The sequence below is a fragment of the Mobula birostris genome, chromosome 10, assembly GCF_030028105.1.
Source record: "Mobula birostris isolate sMobBir1 chromosome 10, sMobBir1.hap1, whole genome shotgun sequence".
Taxonomy (NCBI): Eukaryota; Metazoa; Chordata; class Chondrichthyes; order Myliobatiformes; family Myliobatidae; genus Mobula; species Mobula birostris.
The window spans coordinates 98,916,150-98,934,691 of record NC_092379.1 but is presented as its reverse complement, the minus strand read 5'-3'; the positions used below and the strand labels follow the sequence as shown (position 1 = coordinate 98,934,691).

The 18,542-nt window shown below is 42.3% G+C and overlaps 1 protein-coding gene across 1 annotated transcript in view; it reads right to left on the bottom strand.

Annotated features, from left to right (window-relative positions):
• Window positions 1–7,754: 7,754 nt before the first annotated feature.
• LOC140204196 (uncharacterized) overlaps window positions 7,755–18,542 on the bottom strand; it is a 55,873-nt gene continuing 45,085 nt past the window's right edge. The window contains exons 4-5 of the mRNA XM_072270673.1: window positions 12,786–16,106; window positions 7,755–11,280 (exon numbers count right to left, since the gene is read on the bottom strand). Of these exons, the coding sequence (XP_072126774.1) occupies window positions 11,101–11,280; window positions 12,786–16,106 (3,501 nt within the window). The 3' untranslated portion in view covers window positions 7,755–11,100. The remainder of the gene's footprint in view (window positions 11,281–12,785; window positions 16,107–18,542) is intronic.

The window sequence follows — 18,542 nt, the reverse complement described above, 5'->3', positions numbered from 1 at the left end:
TGTTCATGCCATCAGGTTGGAGGCTACTCAAACAGAATATAAGGTATTGTTCCTCCAACTTAAGTGTGACCTTATCCCGACAGTGGAGGAGATCATGGATGGACATATCGGAATGGAAATGGAAAGTGGAATTCAAATGGGTGGCCACTGGGAGATCCCACTTGTTCTGACAGACAGAGCGTAGATGCTTGGTGAAGCGGTCTCCCAATCTGCGTCAGGTCTCACTGATATGCAAGAGGCCACACCGGGAGCACCGAACACAGTATATGACCCTAACAGCCTCACAGGTGAAGTGTTGCCTTACTTGGAAGGACTGTTTGGGGCCCTGAATGGTAGTGAGGGAGGAGGTGTAGGGCCAGGTGAAGCACTTGTTCTGATTGCAAGGATAAAATGCCAGGAGGGAGATCAGTGGGGAGGAATGTATGGATAAGGGAGTGCATAAAGCAGAAAGTGGGGGAAAGGGAAAGATGTGTTTGGTGTTTAATTGCCCTGATCTGAGGAGGCAATTCCATTGGGTCATTATGACTGGCAAATATGGATATTATTAACAATCTAGTCATTTCCATGGTACTGTTACTGAAACTATAAGTTTTTAAACAGCTGTTTTAATTACTGGAACTTCAAATTCCCTGACTGCCATTCTTGGAATTGAACTTGAACAAACAGCCTTTCACTCCACAATGTTGTGCCAGCCTTTTAATCTTCTCCGAGATCATTCTAACCCTTCCCTCCTACAGAGCCCTTAGTTTTTTCTATCATCCATACGCGTATTTAAGAGTTTCTTAAGTGTCCCTAATATGATTGCCTCTACCACCACCCCTGACAGGGCATTCCATGTAGCCACCACTCTGTATTAGAAAATACTTATCTCTGACATCCCCCTATATTTCCCTCCAGTCATCTTAAAATTATCCCTCTTCCTATTAGTTTGAGTTCCCTGATCAATGATCAGTCCAGCAAACCATTGTGTAATTGAACTATTGTCATCCACTTTTGACTAATAAACAATTTCTCAAATGATAGCCTTTTTTGTAGATCTCTTAATAATTACAATGATATTCTTATTTATATAAAATAGGCTGTTACATTGTATTAGCATAAAAGACTGCTTCACATTTGGTTGTAGATGGGATGGACCAAAGGGCCTATTTCTGTGCTCTGTGACTCATGACTCCGTAAACACCTTTGACTTGGTAAATACTCCTTCATCAACATCAGACAAAATTGACAGCAAGATCTTAGGATGATCAATAGCTGACTTGATCAAAGCCTTAAAGAATAAGAGGTAGACGGTGAAGAAGTAATGGTGATGGTTCCAGGTGTCAGCCCTTTATTGCTGATTTTTTTTTAAAATTGAGGGGTTTAGAGGGAGATATGTAATGTGAGAAAACCCATAACAGTATTTACACAACCTTTAAGTTAGTGTCGATAGGACCAATGAAAATCACCTCCCATCTGATTATTCCTTTCTGACAGATGAAGGTTTACCATGAACTTTAAATAACAAACATTGCTGCCTCATAGATAAGTTACTCTTTCTTTCAGATAGATGGGACCTTCCAAAAGAACAACCTTTTGTGCCATACTTCCAAAATGCAGAGTGGTGGATTAGGCTGAAGATGTACAGGGATATTTGAGATAAGATTAGAGGGGTGTCACAATGGCGGGGGCACTGGGAGCAAGGGTGGACCCAAATGCAAGACACAACTTGTGAGGTTAATTAAATTTAGCTTATTGTTCGATATCAGGAGAGCTAGGCAGGAGCAGGAGTAGCGAACTAGACAAGGACTGAGGACTACGACTAGGCTGGGACCAAGGGTCTGGGCTTGGACTTGGAATCGGCTCCCAGAAGTAGAGGAGACATGAAGAGGCTAGGGTATGGACTCTGAGCCCGAGACTGGGCAAGGATCCAGTACCTGGGTCTTTCCTCGGGCTCAGACCCCAGAGCCAGGCATGGACATGACATGGGCTAGGGAGAGGAGGAACATGGAAAACAGAGCCTCGGTCTCGGGAGAGCAGGTACATGGAACCATAGACACATACACAGAACACAGAGTCGGGACCCCGCCTTGGGTACAGGACATAAGGCCGGGACTAGCACACAGAACAGAGAGCCGGCACCCCTCCTTGGGTACAGGACATAGGGCCGGGACTCATGACCCTCCGCGGGGCAACAGCAAGACGGCCTGACTTACCCCACGGATGCGAGGACAAGACATGACAAGACGTGACCCCCCACAGGGCAACGGCAAGACGGCCAGACTTACCCCCACGGAGGCGAGGACAAGACAAGACAAAATATGACCCCCCCGTGGAGCAACGGCAAGACGGCCTGACTTACCCCACGAAGGCAAGGACAAGACAAGACAAGATCAACACAAATGAACACCAGACAGTACCTATCTAGCCCCGGTGATGGAACTAGACCGAAGTGCAGGCGGGGGCTGCAGACGAGGACTAGAGGTGAGAGGGGCAGAGAAGGGATTCAGACAAGGGGGTAGGACAGGAATCATAGACCACCAGGGCCAGGACTTGATTCAGAACTGGGAAGCCGCCAGGGACAGGACTTGACTTACTGCTTGAATGCCGCCAGGGTAAGGACTTGGTGCTTGAATGCCGCCAGGGCCAGGACTTGATTTGGTGCTTGAATGCCGCCAGGGACAGGATTTGACTTGGTGCTAGAATGCCGCCATGGCCAGGACTTGACTTGGTGCTGGAATGCTGCCATGACCAGGACTTGACTTGGTGCTAGAATGCTGCCAGGGCCAGGACTTGACTTGGTGCTAGAATGCCGCCAGGGCCAGGACTTGACTTGGTACTTGAATGCCCCCAGAGCCAGGACCTGACTTGGAGCTTCCGGGTAGTGGTAAGCTCTCGACTCGGCCCGGGAACAGTAGACAGCGGTTGTTGATTCCCTCCGGCGGGTTAACTGACGGACCCACCTTGGTGAGGAAACTTTGCAGGCTCGCTTTGGCAAGGTAACTTGACAAGGTTGCTCCGGTGAGGAAAGGCGAGTTACCGGCACATGCTTCGGCAGAGACTAGCTTGCTCCGGCCAGATGACATTGGCACACTGTGACTTTGCAGACGCTCCCGCCCCCAATGGCTGAAAGCTGGAGACTATAAACTACCAGTTCAGCCGAGCGTTAATTGCCTCTAATCACCAAAGTCGAGGGACATGGGAAAACAGGGAATCAACAGTCTGGATTGTAACATAAACAAGGTAAATTTAAAGGGATCCCAATCCGGACCATGACAAGGGGAAGGGGTATCTTTACCATACGTAAATGTAAGGGCAGATAGAGCAGACAGGATGTGGAACTACAGAGATTATGAATTTTGTATCTCATGGAAGAATCCATCTTCCTGTGCAAAGAGAAATTTAATGGTGCTGTTTATCAACCAGAGAGTGGAGAAGATTTCCCGCTTTGGCTGCAAAACTCAGTCCATTCCAAATTGTAATGAACAGCACAGTTCATTCCACTGGGGCTATCTCAACAGATGTTTTCAATTTACTTTATGAAAATTATTCAGCTGAAAAAATATTGAGTTTCTACCTCCAGCTGTGAATCATTTGGAATTTAATTGTTTCAATTCAGGAAGTTGGAAGAGAAAAGAAGACAGTGCAGTTACTTCAGATGGAGTACAGTAACATAGTTGCTGATTGAAAGAATATGACTCCAGGTAGCCAGAATGAGCAATGGATAAAAAGAGGAGGTGGGGGGGGGGGGTTATGGATGATTATTGTAAGTTTGAGAAATCAACGCCCATGCCATCAGGTTGGAGGCTACCCAGACAAAATACTAGGCAGTGTTTCCCTCTCTCTCTTTTTCTATTCCCAATTCTGGCTAGCCTCTCACTACTTCCCTTTTTCTCACCTCTACCCATCATCTCCTTCTGGTTCCCTTCTTCCTTCCCTTTCTCCCATTGTCCACTGTCCTCTCCAATCGGATACCTTCTGCTTCAGCCCTTTACCTCTTCCACCTAGCCCCTTCCGGCTTCTGACTTCATCTCCCCTCCCCCACCCACCTTCCCCCTCAACTGGTCTCACCTATTACCTCCCAGCTTGCACTCCTTCCCTCACACCCTCCCACACCTTTGTATTCTGGCTTCTGCCTTCTTCCTTTTCTCGTTGTGATGAAGGGTTTCAGCCCAAAATGCCAACTGTTTACTCCCCTCCATAGATGCTACCTGACTTGCTGAGTTCCTACAGCATTGTGTGTGTGTTATATAAAGGTGAAGATCTTTTAAGTCAAATAGTCAATAAGATCTCACATGGTTGCTAAATAAGATAGAGTTAGATATGTTACAAGGAGCCAATGAGCAAAGTTCAGAAATATACTTCTAAAGTTGAGGAAGTAGTTAGAAATTAATAATGTGCAACCTCATTATTGATTATTAAAAGAAGACATCCTCTTTCCTAAGGGTCTAATAACAGTCTTATGTTTTTGTTCATTCACCTGTCTATCTCCTGTTTCAAATATCCTCATTCTAACATGCCCACCTACCTATTTTAGTGTCATTGGCAAACTCTGATATATTAATCTCTGTTCCCTCTTCATGTATACAGATATTAAATGATTAAGGTTAAAAAAAATCCTAGGGACACCCAATCCTTCCACCTTGAAAAAGACTGAGAAGATCTAACTAGCAAAGTAGTTTCTTCCTTATCTAAAAGTGATTGCTCTGTTGCTGGAAGTGGTGGATTCACCAACCAAGGGCCCAAACTCTGAAGTTTCAACTTGAGATATCTACATCTCTCTTTACTCCTTGAAGATGCATCTTAAAATTAATCTTGTTTCATTGGGATCAGCTTATTTTTATTTGGTTCAGCATTAATTTTCACTTCTGTGACATGCTTGCGAGGCCTTGCTGCAGTAAATATATCATAAATAAAAATTATTGTTGTTATTTGAAAGTTGGACCACCTAATGTCCAAATCGGCTGAGCAGAGTGTTTGTCCTTTTATAGGGCTCTCTGAAAATGGCATCTGGTGGGCTTTGGGTGCTGCCGACATAGTGCTGCCGGCTGAATTGCATTCATTTTTCGGGCATCCAAAAGACAACTAACTAATGACAAACTATTTCCATATCTGTTCCTACACAGGCATGATTAAAGGACTCATACAGTGCATGGGTATGCTGTGGGTCCTCCTTCCGAGGATTCCTTATTGTGGATCAAAACAAATAGATTTAAATAATGAAGACTGAGACCATGACTCTCAATGTAGAGCCTCTTCCTCCACCTGTCAAGGCATATGGCATCAACTTACCCAGCAGCTGCAGATTCACCTACCTGGACAGCATCATTCCGCAGGATGGTTGGACCAAGAACGACATCCAGTGCCAACTCAGCAAAGCTAGAAACGGCTTCAGATCAATGAGCAATATGAAGATCAACTGTGTACAGCACCTAACCAAAGTGAAGCTGTACCACAGCTGTGTTCTGTCCACACTCTTGTACGGGTCGGGATACTGGCGTATGACAGAGAGCGACCTTGCTAGCTGTCGTCATTCCACACCATGAGCCTCCAGAAGATCGTCCATATTTTCTGGCCAAGAAAGACCTCCAACAATGCCCTACTCCTTCAGTGTCATGAAGAGGACATGGCCAGGGTCATCATGAGGAAACGTTGGAGATGGATTGGGCACGTGATGAGAAGAGAGGCCAACTCAAGACAACACTTCATCAGACCCCAGAAGGGTGGAGGAAATGCTGGAGACTAAATTCAACTTGATGGCATACCATAGAGACAGAAATGAGGACCCTGAACCATACCCGAGGCCAAGGACAGACAAAGATGGAGGACCTTCATTGCTGCCCTAAGCACCAGCTGTGTAACAGGCAGTAAGTAAAGTAATGAAGAATGAAAATGCAGAATATATTTTCTAACTTCACAGGTGTGAGGGGTGTAATATGCTGCATTGGTTCTCTAGCACAATGGCCTAAATTTTTCATGCTGGAAGCCTTCAGCAGATCAGTTAATAATTGTGGAAAGAGAAATTGAGCAATGTTTCAGGGCAGAGACCCTTCATTAGAATTGAAAAGAGAGAAATTATATTTACAGATGGATAGGACAAAGGGAATTTCTCTGATCAGATGAGACCAATTGGGTTTATGCAGCAGTTAGAGACAGAATATGCTTCTTTGTGTTATATGTTGGTAATTGCAGAACTGTGGAACATGCCTAGCAGATAAAGCCAAAGTGAATGAGAGAAAATCTGAGCCAAAAATCAGATGGATCACTGGCAGAGGTGGCACATTATGCTAAAACAGAAAAAAAAAAGAGCGCATTACCTGAAGTTGGCATTTCAAAAAAGTCTAGAGGACTGTGATGAGCCAAGGGAGCTATTCTTCAAGCTTTTTACAGTGCAGGATGCAGACAGAAAGATCGGAACAGAAGCAGGATCATCTCAACCTTCCAGACAAGATGGCACCAGGCTGCAGTCTCCATTCAGTACATGGCTCAGATTGAGTTGTTATTTTTTAAGCTTGTAGGAATGGGTTTGGGGAGAGAGAGCGGAGTTAGGACTCAGATTGGGGTTTAGGGACAGGGTGGTGGAGGAGTTAAAGGTCAGAATAGGACTTAGAGACAGGAATGTGGAGGAGTTAAAGGTTAGATCAGAGTCTGGTCCAGCTTGGACATTATTGCTCCGCTCTTGAGGGCCAGCAATGTGGGTATGAAGTAAAGGACATCCAGAATCCAGGCAACTGCTCCATGCTCAAAGGCCAATGATATGGATGGGTGACAAAGGACATCGGAATACAGGCCACTACTTCATGCTCGAAGGCCAGTAATGCAGATGGGTGATAGAGGACGGTCAGTCTAGACCTCTGCTCTGTGCTTGAGGGCCAGCACCATGGACATACGACAAAGGGCATCTGTGGATGTTGGGTTGTCCCAGGACCGAGCGTCCATACCAGCAGGAGACATGAGGGCTGGTTGGCTCACAGGTCTGGAATTCAGAGTTCTGTCATCAGTTAGTCTGGGGTTAGATACCAAACATTGAAGCTCAAGAATCAATGGGAAGTCCAGAAATCAAGGCTCAATGGCCAAAAGCTGGAGACTGGAGGCCTGGAGGCCCAGAGGCCAAGGGTTGGAGGACTCTCCATGTGTGGGGAGGAAGACAGGGGCTTGTTTGTGCAGTTGTTGTTTGGTTGCATGTTGTGTTCGGTGTTGATCTGCCGAGCATTTTGGGCATGCTATGCTGGCCCCAGAATGTGCTGCGACGTTTGTGGGCTGCCCCCAGCCCATCCTTGGATGTGTTGGTTGTTAACAAAAATGATGCATTTCACTGTATGTTTTAGGGTAATTGTGATATAAATAAATGAATCTGAATCTGAGGATGGTGATTTTTGGCGGAAGGCAATTGAAGCGCAATGTCATGGCTGAATACTGAACACAACTGTGCTCCACAAAGCAGCAAACCAATTGGGTTCCAGGATTTTCTGTTTATATTTCAGATTTCCTACATGTGCAGGTTTTTAAAATTTATTTTGTAATATGTGGGTAGAAGGCAAAAGTAAGGTGGGGGAGGGGAACAGTGGGCACATTGGTCTGAGTGTGCAGTTCACATAGAATATACACAAATACACTTTTTTTTTTGAAAAACTGCAGATGCTAGAAACCTGAACAATCTGACCTGAATTTTTCTAGTATTTTCGGTCCAATACACACAGATGGATGAAATGGTCAGTTTCTATACTTATGTAAATATAAATTAGGGTTCCATATACAAAGCAAATTGCAGAAAATTTACTTTATTTAAAAAAATGTAGGGCATAATTTCTAAACTTTTAGCACATTTTATTTTGCAAAATATTTTGTATCCGAAGATAAAAGTAGAAAAAATACTGCTCTGTTTTACAATCCTTGTGAAATCAGCTCCAACCTGGATCAAGATAGAGCACCATCTTTTTCTAAGACACAGTGCACATTCTCATACAGAAGGAAAATGACTGGATTATGTTCATTCACCTACTGTTTTTAATGTAACAGCTGAAATGCACATGCAATACTTAAACTAAAACAGATAATAATTAAGGAGTGGAAATATGCATAACAAACCTAGTAAATCCAAAATAAACAAACCCTTCTGAAAGTTGTAGAAGAACCAGCTCCCAACCACGTGTTAAAATCCAGTTGGAAAAATCCATGCAACACACACAAAATGCTGGAGAAACTCAGCAGGCTAGGCAGCATCTAGAAAAAAAAGTACAGTCGATATTTTGGGCTGAGAATCTGCAGATTCTCTGTTGTTTGGAAAAATCCATGCTTGTCTGACAGGATTCTAATTGTCTGGCCTGTGATGAAACAAGCAGTGGAGCAGATCTGTCCTGCCTTTACGCTGAAAGGCTTATGACTTTTAATGTTGGAAAGATTCGTCTGAAAAGGAGGAAGCTGCATGGAACAGATTTATATATAGTTAAAAGCATTCATTAAGACCTCTGGTCTAAATTTCCTCATCTTCTGCATACTTCAGTGCTTACAATGTTAAATGAATATTTCTCAAAAGTTTTCTTGTATGGTATTTGGCCACCACTGAAGAAGTCCTATCCTTCAGCAGAGGATTTTCATCATCATCCAAATTCATGTGGAAGCGTTTTATTCTTCTACTAATCTTTGCAGGTTTACAAAATATCCAGAGAATATTTCTTGTACAGTAATCTCAATTATAAAATGCCTCCATGAGATAAACTGATTTTCCTATTTATAAACATAATACTGATAAACATTGGCCTCTCTGCTGAAATTGACATTAAGCAAGGCACATTTCCAAGAGTATTAACAACATTTGTGGGTAAAAGCATGAAAAGGCACTTAAGATCTTTGTTGAGAAGTTCATCCTCAGGAACGCACAAGAGATGCATTTTTGTAGCTCTGACACATGATATTTTGTCTTTGAGGTTCATTAACAGCACAATACAAAGTTCAGCTCATTAGTGCTACAAACCAAGAGTAAACATTAGTCTTTACTCAGGGTTCATGAGACTACACTTTTCAGAGACCCATAGATAGTTAGGAACTCTGATTTTTGCATAATCTGAGAATAGTGGGGCTAATATAACGTCCTATTTCCACTAACAAGGCAAACTAATTCAGTACAGTTTGGGGTTTGAAGGGCTTAGTTTAACAGTCCATTAGGCATTCGAGGGAGCTTTGTTGACTAACATAATGATGCGTTTCCAAATCAAATGGTGTGAAGGCAAAAGGCTTATACATTCACCAGTCATTTGGACAAGATTACTTTGAGGTAAATCTCAAGGCACAACCATTATATTCAGCTTGTAGAAGATGGTATCTTGCACTTATATTGTGCCAGATCTGGGAATGACTCAAAATAAATCTACAGCTATCAGAAAATTTGTTTATTAATTGACAACTGGAACAAAATGACTAAGGGTTAAATGTAATAGACTACTAATTCATTGTGTTTAATGTGTTTCTCTAGGAGTCAGGACCAGGCTCTCTCTTTCCCTGAGACATTAGTGACATAAATTTACATGTGCAAAGTAAATATATCAAATTTAAAGCCAATTCTAATCTTAGAAGAGTGGTAAACAGTAAGGAGAGCTGTAATATCTGGAAGAAAAAAAGAGGAACAAGTAAATGGCCAAACATGAACCGGATGGAAATCATTTCAGAGAGGGATGAAATTACATAAATAAAAAAGAGAAACTATATAGATAAAAAAGGATAAAACTTAAAACTTTAAAATTCTAAAGTGTGTGCAGGAAGTGTGTATAAATATTCATAAATCCTTTATATAATACCGTAAGATATAGGAGCAGAAGTAGGCCATTTGGCCCATTGAGTCTGCTTCACCATTCGATCATGGGCTGATCCAATTCTTCTAGTCATCCCCACTTCCTTGCCTTCTCCCCATACCTTTTGATGCCCTGGCATCCATATAGATGCAGTGACTATTCAAGTACATTGGATCCTAGGCTTCATAATTAAAGGCACAAAGTGCATACGCAGAAAAGTAACTGAACCTGCATGTTAGTCTACAAATGGGGCAGTGTGTTCAATTCTGTTCCCACATTTTGGAAAGGATGTGGAAGTCCCAGAGTGGGTGCAGAACATACAAGAATAGATCCAAGGGTGAGGATTAAAGATTAGGAATGGAAAATGGTTACAATGGAGAAATTGTAGTTGTTTTTCTTTTGAGTACAGTAGGATGAGAGGAAATATGACACAGGCGCACAGTAACATGACTGGCTTAGACCTGGAAGTGAAGCTGTCATCCAAATTATAAGACAAACATTTAAAATTGAACAAAAAAAAATACCAGAAGGATATAAAGATTTTTTTTTCACCACTCAGAAAGGGGCTGGGATCCAGAACTCACTGTGTTCTAAATTTATCAGTGTCTTTAAAAGGGAACTGGATAAGCATATCGGAGATAATAGTTGCAGGGCTGGGGGAAAAGAGCAGAGGAATAGAACTAAGGGTTGTCCCTTTAGGAGATAGTGCGGACACGATTGACTGAATAGTCTCTTTCAGTGCTGTATTCAATATAACAGCAACACCAACGGTAGGAATAAAAAAACTATTTGGGAAATATGGTTATTCCCATTTCAGTTACCGTTGTCCTTTCAATATAATGAATGGAGTTGAGAGAAAATGTGTAGCTAACAGTTTGAAGGAGAGTTGGTCATGGTAGTGGTGGAAAGAGAAGATCATGGGATGGAATTAATCTTTTATTGTGGGAGGAAGTGAGGAGATGATGAGGTGGCAAGTTTCATGAAATGATTTGATTCAGAGACATAGTATGTAGGTGCAGGCAATGCTGCTGCATCTCCTCATTCCTCGCTACAGACTAGCATTTGGTAGAGTTGATCTGGAGCCGGATCTCATGCATAAAATTAAACTGATTCCACCATAGTAATTTAAACTTTTATAAAAACATTGTATTTTCCTTCAGTATAATGTGTTAATCACGATAGTCAGAGGACTGGAGGGGGTGGCAAGGAAATGAAAGGTACAGATTATTTCCTTTCCATGCCTTCCAAATGCGAATTCATCCTCAGGAACATTGAATTTACTAGAAACACCATGAAAGGTGATTGTGCATAATTTTCTCACTAAAACCAAGCCCTAGCTGGAGGTACTGTGTGGTTTACTGCAAGCCTCAATGCCATGCAATGGTTCAAGGAGGTAGTCGAAGAGTGTTGTATTGGCTGCTTTCTGGTTACTTTCACAGAAGGCTAGCACAGCACAGAGGAGGTCTCCCACAGTCCATTCTTCCTCTTCAGCTAATGTCAACAGAGTGGGGAACTGGAACAGACAAGAAAATTACTGACATTAGTAATGGATAAGTAGTTTTCCAATTAAGTGCCTAAAGACAACCTTGTTTCAATACTAGTGATTACTCTCATATCAAAGCAACATCTCCAAGCATAATTGATTAAAAGTGCAGATACTTTCTAAAAGCTTTATGGATGTAATGGGTAAACTAGATAATGGACAGAATCAGTGCAGTAGGTGAACAGTTTCCATAGCAACAATCTGCTGGAGGAATTTAGCAGGTTGAGCAGCATCAGGGAAGCAATTGTCAATGTTTTGGGTTGAAATCCTCATCAGGTCAGTTTCTATTTCTGGTCTGAGTACATATCTAGTGTCAAGCTTCTGTAGGAGAAACAGTTAAAACAATGCAAAAATATTGCAACAACTTCAGCAACTGTTCAGATAAATTCAGATACTCTGCCTGTGTCCACAATCGGATATGGTCTCAAAGATGAAATATTGGTGTTTTACTGGAGTGATAAACTGCAGATACTGTAAATCTGATCAAAAACAGAAAATGCTGGACCCACTCAGATGAGTAGGGAGAGAAACAAGTGTAAGCGTTTTCAGTCAAGGGTCCTTTGTCATTACTGGAAAAGTGATAAGACAGGCATGTTTAAGGGAGGGGGAGAAGACAACAGAACAATTGTCTGTTATATGTCACAGCTCAAAATTATCACGGTAATGACCAGCATTTGGAGACAGAAAAGGAAAGGGAGACAAATTGAAATGAGAAGATAGCTACATCTATTACAGAAAACAGTCATGCAGAATTATTAAAGGAAGTCCCAAGGGCTGTAACATACCTAGTTAGGAGAAGGATGAACAAAACTGGAGGAGAAAACATGAGAGAGAAAGTGTGCAAGTGCAAGAAATTAACTTCTAGTGGCTAATGGTAAAAGTACTGAGTAGACATTTCTGCTTCCTAACATAGGAACAGCTGCAGGGGATTAGAAGGGAAAGGAAAATATTAAATGTTAACATCACCCCAAAAATACACCCTGGATTGGAAAGCATGAAACAACCTTTAAATTCTAAATGACCTTGTGATATTTGTTCATCACCTGTTGGTAATAACATCTAATGTTTTTAGAGCACATATTCAGTTGGAAATAATCACATTTCATGTTGACTATTTTTTCCAGCATCTCTGATTGAAGTGATACCACTCCATTACTTCTGGTGTTCACAGTGTGGTTTCCAATAAAAGGGCAAAGCAAATTAATGCTTTAAAGCTATTCAGTTGTGTTCATATGTATTGCCTATGCCTTTTATTATACTGCGGTAGGATCTGTGTGATTGTGGAGTGTTCTTCATAGTTCATATATTCAGCATCTGCAGCATTTTGCCTCTAGATTTTTCTTGAATGCATTATTTTTAGCTTTGATCAATCATTGTGTTAGAATCAGATAATTAATCCACACTTACTCAAATTAGGTTACAGAATTTGCAGAGTCCAGGGAATGAATTTTAAGTCCCCAGTTTGCAGAGCTTACCTGTACAAAGTCCTCACTTGAATTCTTTATATGAATCTTGGAGACATTGAGCTGGGAAGCTGTTGCCCATTGCAGCATTGCTTGTACCTGAACATCAACAGTTGTAGATGCAGAGTTGAAGTTTATCAACAAAAGTTCAATTGGCTTTGTAGATAAGAAGCTACAATGTTCCATTTCTTCATAGCCTTCCTGGTCTTCACTACACTGTTTTAAAGCAGCCGTTGATTGATTTGAATTTTCCTGCAGCTGTTTTGTTGATGAATCACCGGTATATTCAATTACATTGAGTCCTTGAAATTTAGTGTTCAGAATTAAGGGAACGTGCTCTTCTTTGTCCTTGAAGAATTCTTCTGTCTGTGCTTTCTGCTGGTCCTCTAGACTCTCTTCTGAGCTTCGGGAAACAGAAAGAGCATTTCTGTACAAGTCATTTGTCCTTTGAGAATGTGTTGGTTCCTCTAGTCTAGAGCTACAATGCCTACAAACATCAGCCAAGGAAGAATTCAGTATAGTTTGCGCTAAGCTTTCAGCATAAGTTTTGTTTAACTGTTTGTGTTCTGGCCCCTTCATCATTGGCTCTGTTAATTCCAAGGTGGAGGATTTTTCTTCATAGTTACTAATGGGCTTGGAGTTGAAGTCAAGCAATGCATCCTGATCTTTATGTGGACATGATCTTTCCTTCATTTGTTCATATAAACTTATTTTCATTTTTACCTGACCGAAACCACTCAAATTCTCTTCAGCGAGTTCTTCACTCTCCATTTTCACAAGTGGTTGCTTATATGGGCACTGGCTGCTGGAAGATCTTACACTGCTGCCATTCTTATAACTTGTTACATCAAGCGGGCGTGCAGTGCCAATTCCACAAGCTGTCCCTTGACTTCCTGCCACTTGCTCCTCCCAGGTAAATACAGGATCACTGTCCAGAGCTGCAGCGTGACTGTTTGCCTCAGATGTGATTGTCTCTGGTGACGGTTTGATAAACTGCTGCTCTTCATCGTCAGTGAGAAAAGGATTCTCCTCAATGCCCCTGACTGTAGGATCAATGTTCTGAAATACTTCAGCAAAGGGCACAGGATCCACATCACCTTCAGATAAGCTGGCAGTGCTGGCATATTGGGCTGGCTGCAACTGATACTGAGCTTTAAACAAGTGGAGGGCAGACTTTACCACTCTTTGCACTAAGCCTTCAGACATGGAGCTTAGCTGCTTAATATAACGTGAATGCTTACAATCTTTGTGTCCATCCCCTTTCCTCTCCACCTTGTGCTCCCCACATTCAAGTAATTCAATTTGATTCAGGAAGTTGATGACAGAATTAACTATTTCCTGTGTTAGTCTGTCAGTATATTCCCACAATTTGTTTTCTGTTACAAGTGGAAAACTGGCTCGGTTTTTATCCCCATTGTTTTCACTTGCAATCCTTTGAGATTCCAGGACGGCTACATCCGAAGGACGCGGGTTCAGTTTTTCCACAGAGTGGCTCTTCAGCTGGCAATCATCGCCAAATGTAACACTGGAACGGTTCTGCTCATTAGGATTTTTAGGATCAAAGCTCTCTCCTACAAGACCACAAATAACTTGAGCAGATGAAAAGACAATGCCAGATACTAAATTACTGAAGTAGTCTTGCATCTTATTCTCACCAGTGCACAACCCCTCTGTTGGTTCACTTCCTGAAGCTGGACATCCCTGCAGCACATTTTGCAGCCTCTCGTCATCTGGCACCTCAGAAGTCCCTGTACTGTCTTTTCCACTAAACTCTTGAGACAGCGATCGTATCAGCTTTCTCATAAATTCAGCCTTTTCCTCTCTCCCATCTTTAGGCAGGCAAAAATTGACAATTTCCTTTGGAGTTGGTGGAGGGGGTGAGGGAAGGAATTCTTTAGCCAAACCTCCCTTGAGCTTCCTAGTAAAACTCTTCTGACTGCCTGTGAGCTGTGGCTTCAGTGGTGTTGGTGGTGGTGCATCAGGATAGTCCAATGATGCCTTCTTGGTGAGCCCAAGTTTGTCACACATGAGTTTCTCATAGTCTTGATTATCTGCTCTTTCTTTGTCAAATGCTGATAAATGTCTTTCCCCCTCCACAGGTGAATCAAAAGACTGTTGTGTTGAAGTTGCAGCCTGTTCACTAGCTATTAATGGGCTTACTCCAATACATAATGACTTTGGCATGGTTCTTCCAAGATGATTAAGTTCGTGTGCATCAATGTCAGATTGTGACAACTGCATCTCTGAAAGGTCCAAAGAATTTCCTTCATGTGATTCCAAGTGACCAAGATGTGAATTCTTACTTTCCTTTTCAAATGGCTCTTTGTTGTGACTTATCACCTTTCCCTCCAAGTTTGCTCTCCTGGTGCCTTCAGAAATTACTTCCTGGGTCAGCCTCAGTGCATAATTCTCCAAAATCGGAAGCACTATTGTACATGGTTTCCCTGAAGAACTGGCATGTATTGTCCTGGAAACATCGTCATTAAGAGGATTTTCCCTTTCAATCCCAATCTCTTGAAGAGATTTCTGAATAATATTGGAAGCCTCTCTGCTTGCCAGGAAGCCTATGCCACATGGGATGGTATCTCTACTCTCACATTCCAGAACGGTAGGGTTCCTCTCTGACTCTATTGACTTTAAATAATTGTGTGATGATTTAAGAGACACTTCAACATCTGGAAACGTTTGATTCAGATGAGAACTTGGCATAACATCACAAGAAGACATCTCTAAAGAAAATTCACTTCTAGTGGATGTCCAGACCTCAGACTGTTTCACCTCCATATAATCAGGCTTAGTTCCCTGAGGAACATTGTCCTTGTTCACTGAACTAAGTACCTCATTGGACATCCGCCCGGCGAAAGTGGATAGCTTTTCCAAAAATTGTGATCCAGAGGGAGGCAGAGGACTGGAAGGCGTTCCAAGATCCACATCAGTTGCCACACATGATGTCTGAACGCTCTCTGGTGGATAACATACCACAGGATGTACAGGACCAGATAAACTTTGAACTAAATTCTGCTGACGCAACTGCTCTGATGTTGGAAGGGGTGGAATATCAGCTGGAGGAACTGTAGCATCAGGAAAACAAGCTTCAACATCTGGAGCAGAAAGGTTTGTTTCCTGAGCAGTGATGGCATCAGAAGGAGAAAACTCAGCAGTGGGAATGCACTCTGGTTCCTCGGTACACCGAATGTCGATGTTAGCAAAATGCTGCGTGATGGCATGGATGGCATGCTGGAATCCCAAAGCATACTTCTTGAGGCTGGACATCACAGAGCCAGTGCTGTGGCTGGGAGAGGGTGAGAGGCACATCACTCCTTCCGATGAACTCTGTTTTCAAAACATACAACAGCAATCAATTTAACAAGGAAAAAGTGAATATACATTCTGATCAAATTTAAAACACCAGCAGGAGAGGCTCCAGCTCTGCTGCCATAACCTCTCTGCAATTCTGCAAAAACCTAATTGATATGCACAAATTGCCTGGGGCAGTAAAGCCTTTAGGTGAATAATCAATGGCCCAGATGTTGGGTTAAAAATAATGAGTGCCGTTATTAGGCATAAACTTCCAGAGTCTGATCCTGTGGAGGTAAGATGTGGAAATCCCAAAGCTCTTTTTAGGTGCCCCAAACTATTTGCTACTTGCAAATTCATCATAAAAACCCATGAAAAGTGGCTGTATTAACTTACTTGCTGACCATCAAAAATGCCAGAAAAGTGTAAAGGTAGTTGTAATGTGAGTAAGTTCATACCACTATGAAAAGTGCAATATCTACCAAACATTCTTGTCCTAAAACAATGCCTTTGCAAACAAGAGATCTTATTCTTTGAGAATTATTATTAGAGCTTCTATTGTTTTATTGCTTTCTCTTTCCCCTAAAAGCCCACCTTCATTTCCCTCATTTTGCATGGGAAACTGCAGAGGTGATCGATAGGAGTTACAGGGAGGTAGTCACCCCTAGGTTGCAGGAGGCAGGTGAATGGGTGACTGTCAGGAGAGGGAAGGGAAATAGGCAGCCATTGCAGAGTAACCCTATGGCTCTTTCCCTCAATAACAAGTTTACTGTTTTGGATACTATTATGGGGAGGAGGGGGGGGAAATGACCTACCGGGGGAGCCTCAACAACCAAGTCTCTGGCACCGAGTCTGGCACTGAGGCTCAGAAGGGAAAGGGGAAGAGGAGGAATGCAGTGGTGATAGGAGATTCCATAGTCAGAACAGTGGATAGAAGAGTCTGAGGATGCAATAGAGAAACACAGGTGCTATGTTGTCTTCCAGGTGCTAGAGTCAGGGATGTCTCAGACTGTGCCCACGAGATTCTAAAGGGGGAGGGTGAGCATCAGTTGTCCTGGTGCATATTGGTACCAATGACATAGGAAGGAAAAGAGTGGAGGTCCTAAAGAGAGAATTTAGAGAGCTAGGTAGAAACTGAAAAGCAAGACCTCCAGGGTAATGAACTGTATTTCTTCCTGTTCCATGCCCCAATAAGGGCAAAATAGGATGATTTGACAGATGAATGCTTGGCTGAGGATCTGATCCAGGGTTTCATATTCATGGATCATTGGGATCTCGTGGGAAGGTATGACCTGTACAAAAGGGACGGGCTACACCTGAACCTGAGTGGGACAAATATCCTTGTGGACAGGTTTGCCAGAGCTTTTGAGGAGGGTTTAAACTAATTTGGCAGAGGGATGGGAACTGGAGTGATAGGGCTGAGGATAGGGATGTTGGTTTACAAGCAGAGGTAGTCTGTAGTGAAACTGTGAGGAAGGACAGCCAGATGATAGGGCAAAATTGCAGTCAGTGGGATGGATTGCAGTGTAAAAGGGGGACAAAATTGAAAAGGGTGACAAATACAGGACTGAAGGTGTTATATTTGAATGTATGCACTTTACAAAATAAGGTAGATGATCTGGTAGCACAGCAGGAGATTAGCAGGTATGGCGTTGTGAGTATCACAGAGTCATGGCTGAAAGACAATTTTAGTTAGGAGCTTAATATTCAAGGATACACAATCTATTGAAAGGATATGCAGGTAGGCAAAGGAGGAGGAGTGGATCCACTGGTAAAAAAAATGAAATCACATAGTTAGAAAGAAGTGACATAGGATCAGAAGATGTAGAATCCTTGTGGGTAGAGTTAAGAAACCGATGGGAGATATTTACAAGCCTCTGAACAATAGCCAGGATGTGGTCTACAAATTATAGCGGGAGATAGAAAAAGCACGTCAAAAAGGCAATGTAATGTTAGTCATAGGGCATTCCAAAATGCAGACAGATTGTGAAAAGTCAGGTTGATGCTGGATCCCAAGTGACAGAATATGTGGAATGCCTTTGAGATGGCATTTTGGAGCATCTTGTGGTTGTGCCCAATAGCGGATCAGCATTTATGGATTGGGTGTTGTGTAATGAACTGGATATGATTAAGGCGCTTAATGTAAAGGAAATAGTGATCATAATATGATAGACTACAGCCTGCAATTTGAGAGGGAGAAGCTATAGTCAGATGTGTTAGTATTATAGTGGAGTAAATGGAATTACGGAGACATGAGAGAGGAGCTAGCCAAAGTTGATTGGAAGGGGACACTAACAGGGATTGAGTCTGTGATGGGGAAGGTAAGTGTGATGTTAGCATTCATTTCATGGGGACTAGAATATAAAAGCAAAGATGTAATGTTCAGGTTTTATAAACCACTGGTGAGGCTTCACTTACAGTGTTGTGAGCAGTTTTGGGCCCCTTATCTAAGAAAGGACATGCTGAAACTGG